The sequence below is a fragment of the Camelus ferus genome, chromosome 13 (genome assembly GCF_009834535.1).
Source record: "Camelus ferus isolate YT-003-E chromosome 13, BCGSAC_Cfer_1.0, whole genome shotgun sequence".
Taxonomy (NCBI): domain Eukaryota; kingdom Metazoa; phylum Chordata; class Mammalia; order Artiodactyla; family Camelidae; genus Camelus; species Camelus ferus.
This window is the reverse complement of record NC_045708.1, coordinates 16788066-16811841: the sequence shown is the minus strand read 5'-3', so window position 1 is coordinate 16811841 and position 23776 is coordinate 16788066. Positions and strand designations below refer to the sequence as shown.

Below are 23776 nucleotides of genomic sequence, written 5' to 3'. Positions count from 1 at the left end.
CCAGGATGGAGGAAGACTGAAATGGTGACATAGGGTTTCATCCCAAATCATTTCAGCCTCAAATGCCTAGTGCTTTCTGGCTGAGCCACTTAAAACTTCCAATGAGACTAAGTAAATGTGTCTCAGCCACTAGTTAGGGCTTTCTGGGTTCCAGTTAGGGTACAAAGAGACTTATAAGTCTAGTCTCTGAGAGCAGGTGTGACTTGCCTAGGGACACACAGCACATATCAGGATTGGGATTCAAGTCTCTCAGCTTCCTGTCCAGTACTCAGCTCAATCACTGCCTATCTCAAAGGCATTTCAATAATTTAGAGATGGAAAAGGCCTCTGATTCAATTTTACTGGAGGGGGAAGAAAACTTACCACCAAGGGGGTAGCCTCAAGCTCCCCCAAAGGAGGTGTCTGGCACAGGACAGATCCAGTGATCTGGGCCCCATTTCCCTCCAGCCTGAGGAGGAAGAGTTCCAGGGGCTGCCTGAGCTGGGTGTTGACACTCAGATACACCCAGTGACATGTCAAACCCTGTTGTGAGCCACCCAGCTTCATCAGCAGTGATCAATCACACTCACTAATTACCCACAGGGAGGCCCTGCCACAACTGCTCACAGAGGAATCATCTTTCAGTCAGCTCCATGCAAGGTGTTCCCTGGGCATGACAGGAGTGCTCCAGGGCTGTCGTGCTTGCAAGTGGCCCATCTGGTTTCCGGGCGCACAGGTTGTGAAATGTGCCTTGTCACATGCTGGGGGCTCATTTGGGGGCCTCAATGGGGGAAATGACAGAGCCTAGGGCATGGCTCTATAATGACTCCAGTTTGAATGAGGCAGTGTGAACTGGGTAGGCCCCAGAGCTATGCAGACCTGGGTTCCGGTTTCAGCTCTGCTAGTTACTAGCTGTGTGACTTTATGCAACTTGACCTCTCTGTGCCTCACTTTTCTTACCTGTAAAAAATGAGGGAAGATGAGCGCACTCACCTTACAGAATTATTATGATAGATACTGTTCACTGTGGGCCTCCCAGGTGCCAGGTGCTGGTCCAACAATTTCTAGTCATTGTTTTGTTTAATCTTTACAACGTGGTGACGCATTACTGTTGGAAAATGCAATGAGATAACGGAGGCAAAGTGATGAGCACAGTGCCAGCATGTAACACCACGAACTATTATTACTAATACCCACTTTGTGGGGTAGACACCGGAAAACTGCCTGACAACTCACAGCCTAGCTTTCTCCTTCTCCTAGTGGCAGAGAATACCTGATGCTTGGAGATTCCCAGATAAAGAGGGGCAAGCACTGCCAGTATCATCATCTGGCTCCAGGTGGGCAAGCTGAGGGCGGTCAGGCTCCAGCCAACACTTCTAGTTCCAGGTAAATTAATTATGTGCCATTTTCTAATTATACCAGAAACTTATTTTCTCTCTTTGAAAATTCTCCCCTCAATGGGAATTTTCCTTTCATGCTATATTCTCCTCTTGGTTTCCTGCCCAACTGTCCTAAATTTTTTTTTCTGTACTGTTCGATTGACAGGTGAAAGAAATTGCAATCCACCTCTAGGCCCAGGGTGCCACATCCTTCCATTCATTAATTCACTGATTCTTTCAACAAACGTTCACTGAGGGTTACCTTATAATAGGTCCTATGCTGGGTACTGGGACAGAAAGGTAAATAACATGTTGTCCCTGCCCTCAAAAGTTCCCAATTCTTACTGACCTTCTAGGAAGGTCCAGTGAAATAACACTGAATACTGGTGAGAGAACTTCCCTTCAGGACCTTCACTACATCAGTTCCTCTGACCTTTTGAAAGAAGTAAAAGAAATAGAAGGAGGGGGCCATCCAGCCAGGATTATCTGGTCCATTTTACAAATGGAAAAGGTGAGTTCCAGAGATGGGAGGGAACACAAGGGAAGCAAAAGGATCTAACTTAATAGGTGCCTTTTCATTCTCACACATGCCCTGTGAGATGGCTGTTATCACCATTTTACACATGCAGAAACCGACCCTTACAGAGGTTAAGGAGCTCATCCAAAAGTCACCCAGTCCATAGGTGGCAGAGCTGGGCTCAAACATAGATGTGACCCCAGAGCAAAGCTCTCAGCCTGCTGACTCTGTAACTCTACTGCAGGCCAGCAATGGATGTGGGAACCTCCTGCCTTTCAATCCTCTGCCAGGTCTTCTAGGCCAATGGTTCTTAAACTCAAACGTGCATCATTTTCACCTGGAGGGCCTGTTAAAACACATTGCTGAACCCCACCCCCAGAGTTTCCGATTCAGTAGGTCTAGGGTGGGGCTGAAAATTTGCATTTCTAAGGAGTTCCCAGGTGATGATGCTGATGAAGCTGGTCCAGGGACCAACCACACTTAGAGAACACTGTTTTTTGTTTTTTTTGTTTTTTCCCCCATGAACCAATACCTCTCTTTTAAAAATGACACTCCTCTCCCTCATTTCAAAAGCAATATAGACTTGTGAAATAATATATAAAATGTGGAACATACAGAAAAACTGAAAGTAGAGACTAGAATTCACCTGCATTCCTCTGCTCAGACATAAGCACCGAAAACAGTCTGGCATATCTTCCCTTTTTTCAACATCTGTGCTGGTAGAAAGCAGGGTGGCACATTGGTGTGGGGCATCCTTCCGCCCCCTCAGTTAAGATGAGATCTTGGGAAGCCTGGGGCAAGCTGAAGTCTCCTCTTACGCAAAATTCTGTTTATACTCCCATCCCTCATTGGATTGCCGGGAGGCGTAAAGGGGTGATGTATTTATCAAGCGGTGAACACTGTGTCCGCTGTGAAGTCAACGCTCAATAAAGACTTGGCTGTTGTTTTTGCTTTCACCGAAGACAACTTCGAGTATGCTATTTGTGTTTCAGCCCTGCGGCCCTTCCTTCCCCTCTTCCTCCGTGTGGACCCCTGAAGACCCTCCTGGCTCCAGGAACCCACAGGGCCATCCCAGGGCGAGGGCAGCTGGCCGAGCAGCAGGGGCTGCGCCGTTAGGGTGTTAGGGTCGTCTTGGCCTCTCGGCCTGTTTTACAGCCTAGCCTTAATGAGGGTTTTTAACTTTTCATTCACCAGCAGCGTAGCTCCGACTTTTAATAACACACCGTGCACGACAAAAATTTGCTCCTGGCAATCATGGTTTCGACCACAAAACCACAGCAGGAGGCGTTCCTGGTTAACTCTTTCAGCACTGCAGGCAGTCTGGAGCCCAGAGCTCCGGGAGCTCGGATGGAGGTCCCCTCCCACCCTCAGTAGCAGCTCTCCAAGGCTTTGGAGAAGATTCCAGACTGCAGCCCAGGGAGGCTGCAGAGGGGAATCCTGGCGATTCCCGATCACTTTCCTCTCTCTGCTCCATTCGACAGACTTCCTGCGAGCTGACCACTTTATCTCTCACCCCTCATTTCCTCGACGGGCGGGATGAGACAGCACAGGCCGGACGGACACCCAGTAGGCCCTCGCGCACCGCTACACTTAACGACTGCGAAGATGGCGACCTGCCTTTGACCCGCCGCCCCCTCGGGAGCTCTTTTCCCGCGAGAAGAGGGCGTCGTCGGGCAGTGACTTCCGGTGCCCTCCGCCACCCCAGGATCCCTTGCGACTGGCTCTAGCCCTCGGGGTGTCGGAGCCGGTGGTGAAGGCGCCCGGCGGCTCACGAAGGCCCCGGAGGCTGGCGGACGCTGGCAGCCCTACCACATGAAAGTCCCCGTGCGCTCCACCCGCCAGCTGCCTCGAGCTGGCTTTTAACTCCACTGCCTTGGCCTCCGTGCTCCTCAAGAGCCGGCCTCCTAGTAATAGGGCTCACGTTTGTGGAGCTCTTCCTCCGGGCCAGGTGGCCCACATACAGGAGCTCACTGTTTCCCCGGCCAGGTAGGTGTTTATAGCCGTTAACAGACAGAGGAGGAAGCTGAGGGTCAGAGAGGAGAAGCAAATTTACAGGGTCCTAAAGTTGCTAAGTGGCACAATTTAGTCATACGCAAGCCAGGCTTTTCCTGCTACGCCAAGGCCTAGCAAGAGTTGTTCATTCTGTCAGGGCTCGAGATGGACTCTAAGACCAGTCCTCTTAACTCAACACTTTTGGGGATACTGTGGTCACTGCAGCAGCAGCAGCAGCTCAAAACTTGCAAGCCAAGCGTTTGAGTCCACCACCCACCCGCCTTATCAGTAAAGGCAGTTGAGCCCCCAGGCACTGAGACTCTGTCATTGTAATCTCTAGTGGTGACTTCAGAGTCTGCCTGCAATTACTCAGCAGGCACTGATTCCCCTCACCCCACCCCAAGCGGAGAAGTCTAAACTGTCAGGGGATCTGACTTCAAACTCAAACCATCAAGAAGGAGAAAAGGAGGAAACCTTTCTGTTCAAGTAACCCAGCTTCAGGACACTGACCCCCTAAGGGGCACCAGTGAATACAGTTCTGTCCGCAGCCTCTGCTGTTTTAACCAGCAGATGGAAGTGGGATGGAAATACATCACAAGAGGTTTTGTTTTCTAAGTATGGAAAAATAGAAAGCAAAAAGTTCAGAAATACTCACTGATTGATTATTTCTGTATGAAATAACCAGGGAATTTTAGATTGTTCCTTTCGAGGCTTTAAATGAATTGTTTTTCTGAAGTTACTGGATACCCCAACAACTCCATTAGGTGAGTATCAATATGGCCATAATTTACAGGTGAGGAAACTGACACAGATAGATAAAGTGACTTGGCCAAGGTCACACAGCTAATTAGTGACAGAGCTGGGAACTTGAACCCAAGTGTTGGCTCCACTGGCCTTATTCTTATTCCAGCTGTTAACACATTGTCAACCCCTGGGAACTCATTCAAGAGAAATCTTATGCCCAGTGACTGTACCATGAACATAGTTGGCTAACCCAAGAGCATCCAAGAGTACCATGGAATTGAGACCCACCAACTGCTCTGCCATCAAGCCTTCAAGTCTTTAAAACAATCTATTAAGGAGCAGCTAGAGAAAAAGATTGTTCAATCCGTCTCTGCTCACTCACCTCTGAGAGTGCGGGAAGAAGATAGTCTATGTTTTAGAAGCCTGGCTTCTGCCAGCTCCCCGAACCCAGGCTATAGCAGCCCAGAATCCCAGCCTCATCCCACCTTCTCTGAGGTCTGAAAGCCAAGTTGGGGACCCATGATGAAAGGAAGCATCAGCCAGCCGGGAGTCCAAATCCCAGATGTGGGCAGGAAGACACCTACAATCATCAGGCAATAGAGATGACCTCACTGAAAACCACATCTCAGCTTCCTCAGCCTTAGAACTGCCTCTGAGTAAAATCAACCACATTTTACTGAGTGCATCTTTAGACCTCAGCTCTGTGCTCAGCATTTTACAACCTCCATCACACTTAACTCTCTCAAGAATCCTATAGAACAGTCTTGTACCCATTTTCTAGATGAGAATAGTGAAGCTCAGATCACTTGAATGATTTGTCCAAATCAAGATCATACAACCCCTGAGGAGCAGAGCCTGGATTTGAACGTAGGTCCAGCTGACTAAAAAGTGCCTATGTTGAAGCAGCACACTGTAACCTTCCCACTTGGGACTGTTCCAGCCCAACAAACAAGTCCCTTTAGAGAAACCCAACTCTCTGCCTAAGACAGTTCTTAGAACCACCTCAAAGAAGTTCCTTTTGGCAAGAAGATAGAAAGCCTGGGTGGGATTGGGGCTGTCTGATTTCCAAGGCCCCTTCATAGTATCAGAGAGTGGTACCGAAAGCCTTCACAGTTTCAGTCCTGTGTTTCCTTGCCTGGCTCGAAACTGCTCAGCAGAGAGAGAAAGGGGAGGGGGGGACCTATTTTCCCAGGGAAACACTCAGCTCTTAGCTTGAGATGGGGCTTGCCTCGACACGTCAAAGTGAGATCGTCAGCCCATTCATTTACCCTTACAAATTGCTCTGTGAATCTTGGCGCCGGCCTCCCTGCTCTTTCCCCTTCTAGAAACCCCATCCAGCTTCCATGCTCGGAGAGCGCCAGGCATCCACTGATGTTTACTCACTCAAGTTCATTCGACATCTTCCTGCTCCCAGGCTCCCAGGCTCCCAGGCTTGAACAATCGGCACGGGGCACCGAGGCTCTGCTGACCGCTCTTCTCTAATTCTCGCCTGACACAGACATTCCCTGCCCAGGGAAGTGTTTGATTTATGTTGAGATTTCAGCGTCGGGATTCTGCTGACAGGTAGGTTCCTGGCAGCGCTGGTGCTGATTGGCTACAGGTACAGGTGCCCGCGACAGCAGGTATACCTCAACAGGTGCAGCTGTTAACTCTTGGCCTGCCAACTTGGGGGTGGAGCTATGGGGGGGGCGGCTGGGTGGAGCTGGCCAATTCCTTCCTTGGTGAGGGGGTGGGGGGTGGAGATGAGGGAGGAGGGAGGAGAGAAAAATGTTGGAAAGAAGATAGCTAGAGGAAAAGTACAGGGACAAACAGATACTTGGCTGAAGGAAATCTTGATCCCTGTTTCTTGTTAGTATCCTGGATACCCAGGAACACCCCCCTACACACAAATTCCTCTGGCCCCTCCTCTGCCCAGCATCAAATACTTCACAGCCACGGGGGAATTCTCAAAGGAGAGAGCAGATCTTCCCCTGTGGTTCTCTGTATAAGTTCCCTTTCTTTTTTCCAGAGCTTTCCCTTTAAGATAGTGATATCTTATTTCTGAATAGTCTTTTACAGTTATTCAAGTGATTTCTTTTGACTGTCACAGTAACCCACTGTGATAGATCTTACTATCACCACACTCCCTTCCTCCCCAACACACACACTTTACAGGTGAGGAAATGGAAGCCGGAGAGGTAATGTGACTTGCCCAAGGGCATAAGCTAGTGAGTGTCAGAGCCGAGATTGGAATCTTCAGTCATCTCACTCCAAATTTGGCTGTCCCTTTGTGCTAAAATCAGTGACCTCATTTCAACAGACATTTATTGAGCACCTATTGTGTGCCAGGCCCTACTCTGGGTTCTAGAGAGACAGAGGCCAAAAAGACAGGGTCACTACTCTCGGAGGAGTTTACAGTCTGGTGTGTGTGTGTGTGTGTGTTGGTGGGGAAGTAGGGTGGGAGGCACCCTTTATATTTGTGTGATACAGATCTGAATGAGATGTGAGCAAACCACATACCTCTGGCTAGCATTGAAGGGACGGGAAGGTTGAAATCAGTCACCTCTAAAGCCTTAGGTAGCCAGTAGTCATTTCACAGAGTCTAGTAAGTACTACACTCTGCATTGGAAACACAGGAGAAATCAAATGCCTGTTAGACTAAGTAATTGTAGAATAATTGCCATGAGCTGTCTTCCATAAAGAGCAAGGTTGGTAAACCCAGAAAATCCACAAACACAAACAGGAGGATGCTAGAGCTTTTTTTAGAACTTCCACTGGGATTAATCTGAAATTAAATCTAAGCCAAAGATCTTGGTATCTTTTGTTTTTCCTCTCTCTCTCTCTATTCTCCCTGCACCCCCTTCCCTTCCCTTTTGGCAAATTATCTCTTTGTTCTGTCTTCCTGGGAGCCTCACCTTGGCCCACTCCTTTCTCTCTCAGGGGAAGGCGGGGTGTCAGCTACTCCTGCCAATTTGATGAGGTTTTTAAGGTAAAGTTGGAATTCAAAGGAGCCCTCTTGGGGTTTGTTCAGAACTATGGAGAGGGGGGACAGGGTTTGAGAACTGTCAGAAATTGATTTCTCACTGGAGGCTGTGTTGGGGACAGCTGAGGAGTCCTGACAAATAATAATACTAATTACTAATAAAGCCACCCTCTCAGAACAGGCCTCTCGAGCCAACCTTGTTGAAGTAGACAATCACTGTATCACACCACTGAATTTCAATTCTCTGCAAAGCCCTTATGCCTTTTGGGTATCTTTCTAATTGTTTACTGTCTGTCTCCCCTCCTTCTAGAATGTGAACCCCACAAGAGCAGAGACCTTGTGTGTGTCTTGTTCCCTGTGGAGTCTCCAGTGCCTACCACAGTGTCTGGCACGTGCTGGGCGCTCAGTGCACCGCAAGTGTCTGGCATTGTGCTAAGTCTCTGCATACATCATCTCATCTAATCCTGACAGCAGCCCGGCGAGACAGGCACTTTTATCATCCTTGTTTTAGAGATGAGGAAACTGAGGTACGAAGTGATTAAATAAGGCACTCAAGCTGCAGGTCCTGGAAGTGGTAGAGCTGGAGCTGGGATCTGACCTGAGAGCGGAGCCTGGGTACCCAGCCACGTCACAGAGGGGACTGGTGGCAGGAGGGCCATTTGGTGCCAGTTGTAACTGCAAAGCTCACTACAGCCCAAAGGATGGCACACTTGTCTGTGTAGCTGTGTGCCCACCTCCTGGAAGGCTGCGGAGTTTCTGTCAGCTGTGTTGCAACCCACAGGTAAAGGGCTGTGGGGGTGACTCATGCTGGCTGGGCTCAGGTGGAGGCTGGGATTCCAGGCAGCGTGTCTGTGCTCGCTGGGCTTTTTAAAATGGGTCCTCTCCCTCTGGATCTTGCATCTTTAATTGCCCGCACCCATCTGCAGAGATCAGCAGAGGCCCAAATCATGGGGCAGAGGGTTTCTATGTCTTCACACACGGAAGGCTCCAGAAGGTGCCCTATGGGATGGAGGGACTAGTGTCCTGGATAGGTAGGCAGGATATAAGTTTACAAGGTCACCAGACCCCGCCAGCAGGAGCTAAGCCTCCTAAGCTGGAGGCACATTCGCTCCTGCCCCTTTCCTACTCCTGTGTAGTGTGGGCAAGCCCTCGGGCTGGGCCGGGCTGTTCTCGTCCCCTTCTTGGATTGGCCCAGTTCTTGGTTTCTTGGCAAAGGATATTGAAAACAGACCAGCCAATCATATGTGACATACTAATTATATTCACAGTAATAACAGTAAATAATGATGGCTGCTATTTGTTTCATGTCTATATGTTGCAGACACAGTGCTAAGAATTACCTATGTTATCTGATAGCATTGCTCTGAGACTGACAGATGTGGGTTCAAATCCCAGCCCAGCCACTTACTGGCCATGTGATGTTGGGCAAATGCCTTAAGGTCTTTGAGCCTCAGTTTCCTCACCTATAAATGGCTATAAAAATAGTATCCTCCTCATAGGGTTATTGTGAGGATTAAATGAGATGATGTATGTGAAGTGCATTGTACTGTGCCTGGCACATAACACTCAATAATTGTTAGGAAAATCTTTTTATCCCCCCTCATTTATTTTTTATTTAAACCCAGTGAGGAAGCTGTTACCTCATTTTACAGATGAAGAAAGTGAGACTCAGGGGGTTAAGTGATTTGTCAACCAAAAGCTAGTAAGTGAAAGAGTTGAGATTTGAACCCTTATCTTTCTGCAGCTATTCTTGTAGAACTAGACTAAATTAGGGCTTGTCTTAGGTTCAAGTTCTGCCTGACCACTGGCCAGTTGCTAGCTGTGTGACTGGGTAAATCTATTCCCAGAGCCTCAGTTTCCCTCTCTATGAGACAAGATTAGTGAGTCACTGTAAGGGTGGAGTTGCATATTAAGTCACTTAGGTGATTTGCTAGATTTTTCTAAATTACTTCTGGAAAAGAAACATGCTTCCTCCAGACATTATGATCTGCGCCCCTGGAGGATGGCACAATTTTTCATTCCTCCCTCTGCTTTTCAGGGTCACAGCTGCCCATGAGCCACTGTCCAAAAGAGTGTTGCATTCTTGGTATGTTGGGGAGGAGTAAAGGTTGGGACCACTGAGTTAAGGAAGCACTGAGAGCCAGGGCTGCTTTGTATGTCTGTGAAGGTTACGCCCTGCACAATCACAGTGCTGCTTACAGTAGGGACTGGCACTGTTGGACATGATGGCCCTGCTAACAGCTCTTCCTTTTCCCGGCACATTAAGACTTCATGGTTACCCCAAACTTAATGAAAATCTGTCGATCTATATAAAAATATTGAAAGGACAAGTACCCAAATGTCAACAGTGCTTCTCTGCGGGTGCCTAAATGACAGGATATTTTTTTAAGGTGTCCAAAACATTTACCAAGCAAACTCTTACCCTCCCCCCAAGCTATGAAGGAGGGAAACACTCCAGTCCCACACCGAGGATCTGGTGCCCATAAGCCTCAGGTGAAATGACAGGATTTTAATTGTTTCCCTCCCCTCTCCTCCCCAACCAAATTTTCTGCATTGATTGTGCTTTTGTAATTAGAAGTTCTATACACAACCCCAGTTTAAATGTCACTAAACCAAAATAAATGCCCATTGTCTAAATGATCATTGTGTCCCCATCCTTTCTGGAGTCAAGGTGGAGATAAAGATAGTAAAAATTCAGAATCTTTGCTCAGAGCTTCCCAATGAGGTGCATGAATGGAGAATGGGGGCTGTCTAAGTTTCAGGCTCTAGGCAGTGAGCTTAGGCATCAGATCTGATCTTAATTAGAATTGTTATCATTTATTGAGCACTTACTCTATGATACTTTCTTTAGATGCTTTGTCACATTCCTCCCTGTAAAATGGGATCACATAATCCATCCCAGACAGCCTTGACTCCTGGAGTGTTGGCCAGGTTACTAAAGAAGTAACTCTGGAGTCAACTGCCTGAGACTTTGGACAAGCAACTTCACTCCCTCATTGCCTAAGTTTCCTCCTCAGTGAAATGATCACTATGAGGATTAAAGGAGATAACACAGTGTCCTTAGTACATGCCAGGCACAGTTCTAGGTGCTTTATATGCATATCATGTAATTCTCTTGAGTCCTGTAAAGTAGTTATTATAATTATCCCCATTTTACAGAAAAGGAGCAGGCTCAGAAAGGTGAGGTAACCCATCTAAGGTCACTTGGCTATCTACTTAGTGACAGAGATAGGATCAAATCAAGGTCTGCCTGACCCTAAGCCATGGAAACAGTCCTTTCAGCCTCCTGAGCACCTTTTGGGAACAAAGCCTGGAATGGATGGATGGATGGATGGATGGATGGATGGGTAGGTAGGTAGAAGGTGAGAGGGCAGGAAGGAAGAAAAGTAGATAGGTTGATTGATAACACTTACAAGGTAGGAATGATTTATTAGCTTCTGGACTGCAGAAACTATACAAGGAAAAATAAATTTCACACATGGTACCTGTCCCAGGTAAATATGTGTTGAATAAATGAAAAATGAATTAATACACATAATTTACACAAGACATTCTGGGCAAATCAGCTGTTGCCTTCTTCCCCCATGCCCTAGGGAAGACCTCCAAAGTTTGAATCCCTGCCCTCCTTATTAGCATATTCTTTTGGGCCAGTGACTTTGTTCTGTAAATTTCAGTTTCCTTTCATCCCTCAGTGGGGTTAGCCAGAGTATTAAAGAAGATCTCAGTGTAAAGCCAGTGGCAAGGAAGAGGTAGTAGTATCAGTGAGCACCAGCCTAGAAGAGGGTCCCCCAGCACCTGTTTCCAGCCTCAATACACAGCTTGTCACAGCACTCAGCCTTGCTTAAAAACGGCCCCTTCTATGCGTAAAGGACTTTTCAGTTTACAAAGTGTCCTCCTATACTTTATCTCTTCTGTTTAAAGCCACAGAGAGGTGGGGGCAGAATGTATTATTGGCCCCATGTGATAAATAAACTGAAATTTAGAGAAAGCACCCCTCCTTAAGCAAAGGAGTTTGGATTGGAACCTCGGATTTGGGATAAAGCATCACTGTAGGTACCCATTATGGGTCCTGTGGGTCCCATAATTACTATTCTGGGTATGCACCTAAAGTGCTAAGTATTTCATCAGAATATTCTTCTCTGCCCCATCACTGGACTTAACGTGCAGGAAAGGCCACACACCCTACTTAGAGAATATGGCCCTGATTTGAAGGCATGAAAGGACCTGGAAGTTGTGCTCGTGAAGAGGCAGGTTAAGGAGTGGGCAGGCTCCAGGCCCTTTTACACTCTGTACTTTAGATTTTTATCACAGTTCTGCCAATAACACCACCTACATTCCTTCTTAGAGGTTCCTTGAACACGAGGAGTCATGGGGTCTAAAGTCATCCTGAAAGCTCCCCTTAAAAAAACCAAGAGAAAGTCTCTGAAAACCCTGGAAACAAACATGCAGTTTTTTCTTTTCATTTATCAAGTTGATAAAGATAAAAGAAAATGCTAAACCCTGGTGTTGGCAAGGGTGAGGGGAAACGGGCTCTCTCCTTGCTGGAGGGAGTGTGAATCAGTCAAAACTTTGGCTGTAGATTTTAGCTCATCCTTTGATATAGCAATTTCACTCATAAGAATTTAGCCTAAGCAAAAAATCTGTGTGCAAAGAGTTACCTGCAAGGATATGCATCAGAGCATTGTTTATAATCTTGAAAAATTAGAAATAATATAAATACCCTTCAGCAGAGGCACAGTGAAGTAAATTAAGATATCTGGATATAGTTAGATACTGAATCACAGTTCAAAAGGATGCTACCGAAGGCCCCTTGGCATCATGGAAGTTACTTCCTACGCTTACAGTGCAATTATTAGTGTTTAATGAGTCCTTACTGTATGTGGGACTCACTGGGCTCAGTGTTTAATCTCATTTAATCCTCACAATGACCCTGTGAAGTAAGTACTATTATCCTTACTTTACAAATGAGGAAAGTGAGGCCTAGAAGTGAAATGATTTACCCAAGGTTGTTTCCAGGGGGTCTCTGAGCTGGTCTTGAACCTAGGTCTGATTCTCTACTTTTAAATCTTTCACTTACTCTACCTTTAGTAAATTAGTCTATTCCTATTTTTAAAACTCACTTGTACAAATAGAGAAGGAACAGGAAAGATAACCCCAGAGAGTGTCATGGGTAGTGGGATCAGGGGTGATTTGTAGTTTATTCTTTTTGCTTCTCTTGTCGACATTATTTCTTCTGTTAATAGGGGGGAAAAAGAAACTATTTATAGTTATTAAACAGTAACAGTTCAGAGAAGACTTACCCTGGGCTGAGAAGGAAGAAGCGGCCAGAGTGCTGTCTGGAGATTCTTTCTCTGTTACCAGGAACCAGCCAGAACAGGAGGTGACTGGAGAGAGGAGTGCCAGGAAGAATGTAGCCTCCATCCTGGAAGGAGAGGACCCACTGGAAAGAACAGAACTCAGCTGGCTCAGCCGCAGAGGCCCACTCTTTCCAGGGACCTGAGGCCCTAGCGGCCCACCTGCTATTGTGGGCCATCACCAGCCTGCATTGTAAAGGGGCCATTAAACGAGATACTGCCCACTTCCAGATAAAAGAGAGCCTCACCGAGAAACACTTGCTAATCCCTACCACCACTGTGGTGAACAGACTGGAAATACACTTCCCCTCTCCTTCGTCTACCTGCAGGGTTTAAACAGGGGCTCAGGTGAGGGTTTCCTTGAGGAACTTCAGAGGAAAAATGTCCCAGGCCTGGCTTGGACAGAGAGAGTTCTGGTACCCCAGTGCTGAACAGGAGTGTCTGGGCTCAGGGCTGCCCTCCCAGGTTAGAGTGAGGTGGGGTAGGGTGAAGCCGATGGGACGGGTGGGGTCTGCTCCAGGCTCACAGAGGTTCAAGAAGGCACAATTAACCTATAAGATTCTTTCCTATTCCTTAAGGGTTTTCCTTCTAAGGCTGCCTCTGGTGTTTGTTTAGATCTGATCTCGCTGGAGGGAGGGGTGTGGTGAAGGGGAACGGATTTGCTAGGGCTTTCTGGGCTCCGTACCTTCTGGGAGGGCAGAGGCCTTGTGGTCAGAGGTAAGGTGCTTGACCTTGGACCTTGGACCTTCAGGTGAGTGTTTTTCTGAATCCATGGCTGTCCTGCCCAGAAGACTTTTAAGGCCCTCTATTTGGGGTTAGGTGGTCAATCCTTGGGGAAGGGAAAAGGGAATGATTTAGAAACTGTGGCCTGAAGGGGTCTAAGAACCACGTCTTGCACCAAGATCAGGCTTCTCCGGTTCTTCCCTCAGGAAGGCAGCCACTCAGAGGTCACCATCAGTTCAGCCCTCCTCACTGGCCCCTGCTCACCTTTCGGTCTGCGCTCTGGACAGGCTGCCTGTGCTGCCTGGGCATGTGCTATTCTGTGGCCGGCTTTCCTTCCCAGACTAGGCTCATTTATTTGGCTCTATCACCCCCACCATCCAATCTCCAATTGCTCTGGAGTCTCTTCCTCTTCACAACCTAGCTATCTGTGTTCATGCATTATTCGTTTATTCATCAATGAATATGGAGATTTACTTAATCATTAAAAATTACAATTGTAGCTCTCATTTTCTGAGCACTTAACCATATGCCAGACTGTACTAAGCACTTTACCTGCCCCGTCCTTAAAACTGCCCAAAAGTTTAGGTACAGTCGTCACCTCTATTTTGTAGACGTGGAAACAGGCTTAGAGAGGGGAAGGACCTTCATCAGGTCACACAGACCCAGGGTGTTTGGTTCAAAAGCTCAACCCCTGAGCTTTCTGTTGCCAGATGATGCAGGACTCTGTACTGCAGAGCACTTGCCTCAGCACACGCACACACACGCATGCACACATACACGCGCACACACGCGCGTGCGCACAGGCGCACATCGTCAAGCACATCTAGCTGAGAGCTTACATGCTGGAGATGAACTACTTGAGTTCGAATCTTGACTCTGCCATTTACTACTTGTGTGACCTTGGGAAGTCCTTTGATCTCTGTAAGCCTCAGTTTCTTCATCTTTAACTCCTACCTTGTAGGGTTTTAAGTGAGTTAACACATGCAAAGCACTTAACACTACTCTTGTACCCTAAGCCTTGATAGTGGGAGCGGTTGTTGTTATCATTAGGGATAGGCCTATCTTGCCTTCCCAGGGAAACAGTGAATTCCTGTCTTGTCAGTTCCTTTGCTTCTGCCACCCAGGACACCCAGCCCAGTGCTTGGTAATGGAAGTTAGTCACTGGGTTCCTCAGCCTCACAGGGAACATAAGCGTGAGTGTTCCTCTCTGCCCAGGCCCCTTTGAAATCTGAGTCACGCCTCGACAGCTCTCCCTACAGAGATACTTCCTTCAGCCTCAACCTCTTCCCCTTTCACAATAAACTCAGTCATTTGTACCCTCCTAGGTCATGTGCAGATAACCACAGTATTACCCATTGATGGTTTCTGGGGAAACCCCCAAGGAGATTAAGAGTCTTGATAGGCAGATGACAGTGACTTGACTCTCTAGCCAGTGGCTTTGGCTTTTTGGCCTTATTTCAACACTCCTGGTGCCTCTGAATTGACTGATGACCCAGAATAGGGCCACAATTATTTCACTTGGCTGCCCTTGGACTAAGGGACAACTCAGACAGCCCCATCTGGATAGGACAAGCTTGGGAGCTTATGTTTCACTCTCTCCCACTCACCAGTCCCTGGGGGTTCCCCGAAGCCCGTGAGGTGGTTTGGGGGTATTGAAAGTTAAGGCTCTCAACTTAAAAAACTTATATTACCTTAGACAGTTTAGTGTTAATGATGACAAGCTTCAGGTCTCTAGACCCCCTAGACCCAGGTTTGAAACCTGGCTCAGCTTTTTGTTAGCTATTACCCTGAGCTTCATAACTTGTTCCCTGAGTCTCTTTCCTCATCTGTAAAATGGGAATAATAGCATTTACTTCATAGGGTGGTGGTTATGAGGAGAAGCTGCATTTGAAGCACTTACTGTAGTGCCCGGCACAGTTTTTACCAGTGCTGTTGTTATGCAGTGGGAGAGCATACTAGACCCAGAGTCAAGAGATCCAGGGATCTGAGTTCCAGGTCTGCTACTCATTGGCTGTATCAACCTTAAGCAAGTTAACTCCCTTCTCTGAGCTACAGTTTCTTCAACTGTGAAATGAAAGGTTTGGGTTTGAAGTTCACTTAGGTTCCTTCTAGCTATTTAAGAACTGTGACTTTGAAGGTATCCCAGAAGGAAAGAAGAATTGGTACCAGCTGCTTTTATCTGCCAGGATGACATTTCACAAATCCCAGGACCTTGACACCGCCTTCAAAAACCACCCCATCCAGCAGCCTCTAGGCTGAACCTTCTCAACCCAAGGAACTGTTTGAAAGACCCCAAGATGTTTCTGGAGCCACAGCCAGGCCTCTGGGAAGAAAACAAAGCCCATATCACAATGAACTGCATCACAAGGAACCAGCCAGCCCCCCGATATCCTACCCCAGGATTTTACCCTTTGGTGCCTTGGGCAAGAGTCACCCTTCACTCCACCAGAATGGATTAGTTTATGGCAAGGGAGGGATGTTTCCTTTGGAGCCTGGGAATGTTCTGATCTGTTGTAAAATAGGCCCCACCAGGGAGATAGAAGGGTTTCTGTCTTTCTTTCCATTTTTTTTTTTTTTTTGGTCTGGTGACCTCTGACACTGCCCCCCTTCCTGGCCCACCAGTCTGAGTCACCCCAGCAGGAGACAAATGCTAGAAATAGAGGAGGTGTTCAGCATCCCTAAGAACAAGAGTTCTTCCCCAGTGAGTCCCACTGAGTTATTCTTATGCCCGACCCTGTTTGAACCCCGAGGGAGATGAGATGGGTGGGATTTGCAGAAAATGAAAAGCAATTGACTTCAACTAGTTCTACCAGTTTTTACCCTCTACAGTAAAACATCACTTAACCATTTTAACGTAACAAATTTCCCTTTACAGAGACATTGGGCTTCATTGGGCTTTAGAGGAATTTATCGGTGGTAACTAACAAACAGAGATACCTTTTATGAAGTGCTTCTTGCCCAACATTGTGCCAAACATCTTATACACATTATCTTACTTTTAAAAAAGCATTGCATTCACTGTGGGGGAAAATATGATTTTAAATTTTCAGGTGGGAAAATGGAGGCCCAGAGAAGTAAAGTGATTCGCTCAGAGTAAGTGGTGGGGCTGGGACATGAACCCAGGGCCAGTGTTACTTTGGAACAAAGCTGCCGCCGTGATTTCATGTGCAAATTTTAGTGAAGCCTTGTTGGTGAAGCTCTGCCCACCTTTCATGAACACTCAGACTCTGTTTTCTGGAAAACCCACCTGGTCATCTTTTATGGCTAGAAGAGCTGGAGCCCACTGAGGGGAGGTGACTTGTCTGAGCCAAACATGAAGGAGGCAGAGCTCGGGGCTCCTCTCTCCTCTGTCTGTGGGAAAGAGGCTGGTTCTAGGGATAGATGTTGTGATGGGCAGTGTTTCCCAATCACTGGCATGTCCAGTGGCCAGTAATCATGGACTTTTTCCTCCTGTCCAGCAAATGCAAGGTCCAGACACAGCCAGTTTTTTTTTTTTCCAATGGAGGTGCTGGGGACAGAACCCAGGACCTCTTGCATGCTAAGCATGCACTGTACCACTGAGCTATATCATCCCCCGCAGCCAGTTTTGAAGATAAAGTTTCCGTAAGAATTCTGCAATGTGAATATCCTTTCCAGGCTCCAAAATAGCCCTGAGCCAGTTCCTTTTCTAGCTGGGAAGTTTCTTTCCTTTTCCTATTTCTGTGTAACTGCTAAGCCCAGCTCAAGTCCACTTCCTTCCCTCCTTTCCCTGTACCTTCCTGAGGAAGGAGCTCCCTCTTCTTCACAGCTGCAGGCTTTACCCTGCTCTGGCTCTACCTTCTTGTGCAGTCCATAACTCTCCTGGGCACAACCTGCTTCTGAATTCTCTCAAGTCATGTCAGAGGATTCGTTAGCTGTTACCCTGAGCCTCAAAAGCTCTCCCTACAGAGAGATTTCCTTCAGCCTCAACCCCCTATTTTGTTTTTTCAACCCAGGGTTTCCCAAACTGAGATGACCAAAAACCATCTCCCCTCATCTCTACCATATACCCATCACAACCTGTAGAACCAGTGATCCACTGTGCAACACAGAGAAATGCTACCCCCAGCCCTCCACCAAAGTATAAAACTGACCTTCCTATTTCTCTGGGCTAATTTCACATTCACAATAAGGCACTCTCTGCTCAGTAGGGGCTTCAGGAAATAACATAATCAATGGGGATGAAGATTTTCTTACAGGATTTGATGAGGATGGTACTTCCAAGGAAAAGTCAAGGATTTTCCAGAATTGGGGATGAGGAGGAGTAGAATTTGAAACAACCAACAAATAGGGTTTACCAAACTTTTATTTACTTCCTATCCCAGGGACCAAAGCCAGGGATAGAATGTAATGGGGAATAATCAAAGTCCAAAGCCCAATACCAGATAAATACTTTTTGGGTGAATGAATGAATGAATGAACAGGCTGTTTGGTTAAAAAGTTGGGAGACTGTGAATGAATGAATGCTTGCATGAATGAATGAGTGATCAAATCACTGGTCTCCTGGCCACCAGACTCTTCCTACTCCATTTTATGCTACCTGCTGTATATGTATGATCTCAAAATTCAGACCTCATCAGTCCACCTTTCTGTCCAGGAATCCTAGGTGACTCCCTGCTTCCTTCAGGATAAAGTCCATGTGCCTTGACCTGGCATTTAAAACCCTGGAAAACAAAACTTCAACCTACCTTTTCATCCTTCTTACTCATGATTCGCCATTGAGTACCCCTTATTCTAGTCACATCACCTCCCCAAATACACTTGATGTGTGTCTCCCTTCCTGCCTTTTCTAAAGCTATTCTTTTTTGCGTCAGCTTTCTTCTCCTGCCCCCACTGTTACCTATTCACTCCCATCAATGCTTTGAGGCTCAGTTCGGAACCTACCACCTATATTAAATGAAAGAAGCCAGACACAAAAAGAGGACATTATGAACGATTCCATTTATACGAAGATCAAAAATAGACAAAACTAATCTGTTATGAAAAAACAGTCAGAGTGATGGTTGCCTTTGGAGAGTAGGGACTGATTGGAAGGGACACAAACGGGCTCTTTGGGGTGTGAAAATATTCTATATCTTGATTCCAGCGGTGGTTATATGAGTGTATACATTTGTCAAAATTAATTGAATTATACATTTAAGATCTGTGCATTTCCTTGTATTGTAAATTTAATCTAAAAACAAAATTCTTACAAGTGCACTTAGATCTCCCTGGCCAGAATCCACTCCTTTGTCCATTATTCTCTCAAAGCACTTTGTCTGTCCTGGCACACACTGCTTAGCACAGACAGCCTTCCGTGAGAATTAGTCACGTACGTGTCTGTTTGCTTCCCACAGCAAGTACTCAGCAAACGTTCGAGAGATTGAGTTGAGTCCAGATTCATAAAAATAAAGAGCAACAACAGTTATTGTGTATTAAGCACCTACTGTGTATGCTAAATTCCTTACACATATTTAATTATATATATGCATGTGCTTACACATGTATGTGTATGCACACACACATACACACATAACCCCATGAGATAAATACAGAGTAGCTATTAAGTCTGAAAACAGAAAAACATGAGAAACAAATGTAACTGGTTTAGTTATCTTACAACTATATTATATTATAATACAAATTAATAGTGCAAATTAATAGTGTCTTTGTTTCCAAACTTCGTGGTCACTGTGTGATTGTGTGCCTGTGTGTATGTCTTAGTATTATCAGTCTCCATTTTACACTGAGAATACTGAGGCCTAAAGTCACAGAAACCTGGAGTGCTGGAAACAGAATGCAAACCCAGGACTGCCCGATCTCGATGCCATTAGGCTGGACTGCCCCCAAAGTGGCATCCATGAATCCAGGAGAAATGTGAGATCTTTCTGGCCAAGAGACTTGAAAACATCAGATTCCCTGAAATTGAAAAGTGTATGTGAAGTGTGTGTGTGTGTGTGTGTGTGTGTGTGTGTGTGTGTGTGTGTGTTTCCTGGGAAATGTAAAGGCTTTGAGGGGCTCCCACAGCTCCAGGAAGGGGGCCCTTAGCAAGAGGAAGACTTGGGTTTTCACCATTCACTGACTTCACCATTTGTCAGCTACTTGGCATGACCTTGGGCAAGTTATTTAATATCACCCAGCATGGGTTCTCCCACCTTCAAGATTAGTGTAATACTAGTGCCTACCTCTTGGCTTTTAAAAGAGGATTCATGCAATGCGATAATGCAGCATGTGTAAGTTCTCAGTAAATGTTTGTTGTTTTTATTATTTTCATCATTTTGCTGTTTTTACTATGATTATAAATCCCTGCCGCCTCCTCCTCCTCCTCCCGCCCACCCCCTATCAGTTTGTTGGCCTGCTCCCCACCCCTCTCTTTTTTTGGAAGGTGGAAACGCAGGATATAGTCCTCTGCGAGCAGTTGTGACAGATAATTTCATTAAGAACACTTATCACAGCAGCCAGTCAGCCCAAGGAGTGAAAAAAGAGTCAGCTAACTCCCCTGAGGGTGGTAACCCTAGGGAATCCCTAGCTGATTTGAGACAAAAAAGAATCTCTCCTTTGTTTTTTAAGAAACTTTGCCACCTGCTTTGGTCTTCTTGCCTAACTCTTTCTGAAATGGATTGGGGCCTGATGAGTGGGGCCACTGTGACCTGTGTGCCCACCTTTGAATTGCAGGTGAAGTCCAGGCCTTGGAATTCAGGGGCTGATAGGAAGACTAAAACCCACCAGCTGGAACCTTGTGCTTTGGGATCCTGCCTGAGGGGACTGGCTGTGGATAAGGTCCCCCCATGGGAGTTCTAATGATCAGACCTTAGGGTTTTCTGCCCTTAGCTTGAAATAGCCCTTTGGCAGGTGGAGGACTTGCCAGGGAAACACCCTCTCTCCAGGTCAAGCTTTTGGTCCTTTCGATCTGTAGAATTCAACAGGCCAGTGTTATTTGAAATAAAATAATGATTTTTCTTTTCTCAGAAGCAACCCATGGTCATTGAGAGGGGGGAATAATGAAAATACAGATAAATATAGTGAAGAAAATAATTAAATACTGATAATTTTCCACACAAAGAGAATCACTGTTGTTCTTCCCTACCCTGTACTCTGCTTAGAGGAAGGCCATTGCCCTGTGATTAAATGTGCAGCCTCTCCAACTGGACTCCAATCCTAGCTATATATATGTGGGCCAGTCTCTTTAACTCTCTGGGCCTCATTTCCTCAATTGTAAAATGATAATAAAAAAGAGCACCTATGATACTAAAACAATTATTTTAATAATTTTTTCAAAGAGAACATCTATGTCATTAGGGTTGAAATAATGCCTAAAAGTGACTCAACAAATGTTAGCTCTTATAATGTGTGCTCTTACCCCAAAATGCCATCACACCATAGATGCTGTTTGTAACCTTCTTTTTTCTTTCCATTAGCCAACAATGGGACTCTCTTTCCAACCTCACATATCCCATGATGACCTTTGTATGGAAGACCCGGCCTCATTTATCAGTCCCCCATTGACGGACAGTCAGGTTATATCCAGCATTTCATTATTATAAACAGTGCTGTATGAGTGTAACTATGACTAAATCTTTGTGCCCAGCCATAATTATTTCCTTGTGGCCAATTTCAAGAAGTGGAAATGCAGGGGCTTTTAGGGTAGGCACAATTTTATGATTTTTTGATTCCGGTTACCAAACAGCCCTCCAGAAAGTTGTACCGAGTTCCTTTCCTACCAGCAAGGAGTGAGAGTGGCTGTTTTCCTGTACCATCACCAACACTGGATTTTATCATTTTTGTCCATGTATAAGCCATTATTCTTGAGCAAGAGGATTTCTCCTGTCTGTCTGATTCAACCGGGAACTCCCGGAGGGGAGAGCAGGGAGGTAGTTCCTTCTTCTCCGTGTAGCTCCCATGCCTAGTACATGTTCTGCTCACAATAAACAAGCAGGAAGTGTCTGAACTGAGTCTCAGAAGACAGAATGACTTCAAGTACCCCGAACAGCCAATTCTTATTAAATGCAAAACCTAACAACTAAGAATTGTACCCGGATGAAATTCAGAGACTAGGCACAGAGGAAGGCAAAGGACTTCCGGAAGCACTGCCCTGATATCCCTATATTAATCAGCCCGGTGATAAGTTCTGAGATCAGCCTGGGCTGGGGCTACTTACCTGCCAGCAGATTTGTATGCGTAACTTGAGATCTACTCCAGTTTCAAATACCTAGGGGAGCTCTGAGCCAGGATACTCGGGTTTCACGCTGTCACCATTTCGGTGGTGGCCCAGGAAGCATCACCTCATCCTTCTGGGCTTGGTGTCCCTATCTCCGCAGCTGTTTAGTGGGGAGCTTTCTAGTGTTTCCACCAGAGGTATTTTTAATAGTCTTGGAATTCTGCCTCCCTCTCCCTTCCAACCTTTATTGAGGATTTATTATGCCTCCTTATCCATGCTGGTGCGTATATAAGGAAACAAGACTTTTGAGCTGGGCACTCTGGGTTCAAAACCCTTGCTCTGAATTTGAGCAGTGGAACTAATAAGGCCTGCCTTAGAGAGTTTGGTGGGAAGATTAAATAAACTCCTCTGTGCAAAGCACTTAAGACAGTGTTTGATACATAGTGAGCATTAAGTGTCTGCAATGACTGTCTGATTTAAACCTTTAAAGATGGGGAGGTGAGGAAAGCAGAGAAGTTACACAGCCAGTAAGGATAAAGCCAGGATTAAGCACATGTCTGTCTAACTCAGGACTCTTTTTTCAGAACCCTAAAATGCTAAAGCTGGAAAACACCTTCTAGATCATCTAACCCAGTTCCCTCATCTGACAAGGCCCAGAGAGTGGAAGGGACTTGCTCAAGGACACACAGCAAGGTAGTGACAGAGCAGGGCCTGGGCTCCAGCCTCCCAATGGCTGCTGCTCAGGAGCCAGCCTGCTGGTGCCCAGAGGAAAGAAGCCTTGGCCATCGCTGCCCTTGTTCCCAGGCAAGAACAGGAACCCAGGTTCCTGTGGGGACTTGAGCCACTCTGCAACCCGGCACAGGCCAGGAGCCAAGAGAAGCCATTGTTGTCACTGGCCTCTGCAATTAACCCTTTTGTCCCATAATTCCCATGCTAGATCCCCTCCCAGGGGACGATCATCCACCAGCTCCTGCCTGGACTTGTCCTCTCTGCAGCTCCCCTCGGTGCCAAGGCAGAGTGACTCCAAGAGGGCAGCTCCTGGTGTGGGGCTGAACCCCATTCCTCATTTCAGACCCATGACTGGGCAGGGGGCTCTGAAGGGCCAGATCCTGGGGGACAGGCCCCTGCCTCCCCCTCAACAGTTCATACCTCCCCTGCCTTGTTCTGAGGCTCTCTTTTTTAAAAAATGATATATATTACTTAACCCAATATATAAAAAATGTTATTTCAATGTGTTGTCAGTATAAATAAAGTATTCGTAAGTGATCTTATTTCTTTTTTTTATACAAGTCTTTGAAATCTGGCATATGTTTTACACTTACAACACATCTCAAATTGGATGCTACATTTTCAAGAGCTAGTAGCCAAAAAGTGGAAACAACCTAAATGTCCATCAACTGGTGAACAGATAAACAAAAGTTGGTACATTTATACAGTGGACTATTATTCAGCCATAAAGAGGAATGAAATACAACACAAGGAAATCGTATGAAAACATATGCTAAGGGAAAGAAATCAGACACGAAAAATCATATTTTGTATGATTCCATTTGTATGAAATGTCCAGAATAGGCAAATACATAGATACAGAAGGTAGATTGTGGTTGTCAGGGGCTGGGAGTTGGGGGATGGCGGAATGACTGCTCGTAAGTATGGGATTTCTTTTTGTGGTGATGAAATGTTCTAGAATCAGTGGTGATAGCTGCATAAACTTGTGAATATACAAACAGTCACTGAGTTGTATACTTTAAAATGGTGACTCTAATGGTATAGGAATTATATCTCAGTTTTTAAAATTAATGATACAATACATTAAAAATAAAATGAAGTCCTACCGAAACAATAAAATTGTCTTTAACAAGAAAATACTTCACACTGATTCAGTTTCCACATTTAAATGTAAATTAATGAAAAATAAATCTTAAAATTCAGTTCCACCATTACAGTAGCCACATTTCAAGTCCCCACAGT

The 23776-nt window shown here is 46.0% G+C and overlaps 1 protein-coding gene across 4 annotated transcripts in view; it reads right to left on the bottom strand.

The window, feature by feature from the left end:
- GRHL3 (grainyhead like transcription factor 3) overlaps positions 1-6248 on the bottom strand; it is a 34031-nt gene extending 27783 nt beyond the window's left edge. The window contains exon 1 of one of the 4 annotated variants that reach the window (XM_006189519.3): positions 5995-6248. In XM_006189519.3, the coding sequence (XP_006189581.1) occupies positions 5995-6011 (17 nt within the window). In that variant the 5' untranslated portion in view covers positions 6012-6248. Of the gene's footprint in view, positions 1-972; positions 992-2521; positions 3151-5994 lie in introns of those variants that run through there. The other 3 variants (XM_032495484.1, XM_032495482.1, XM_032495483.1) reach the window with 3 other exon arrangements.
- Between the last annotated feature and the right edge of the window lie 17528 nt (positions 6249-23776).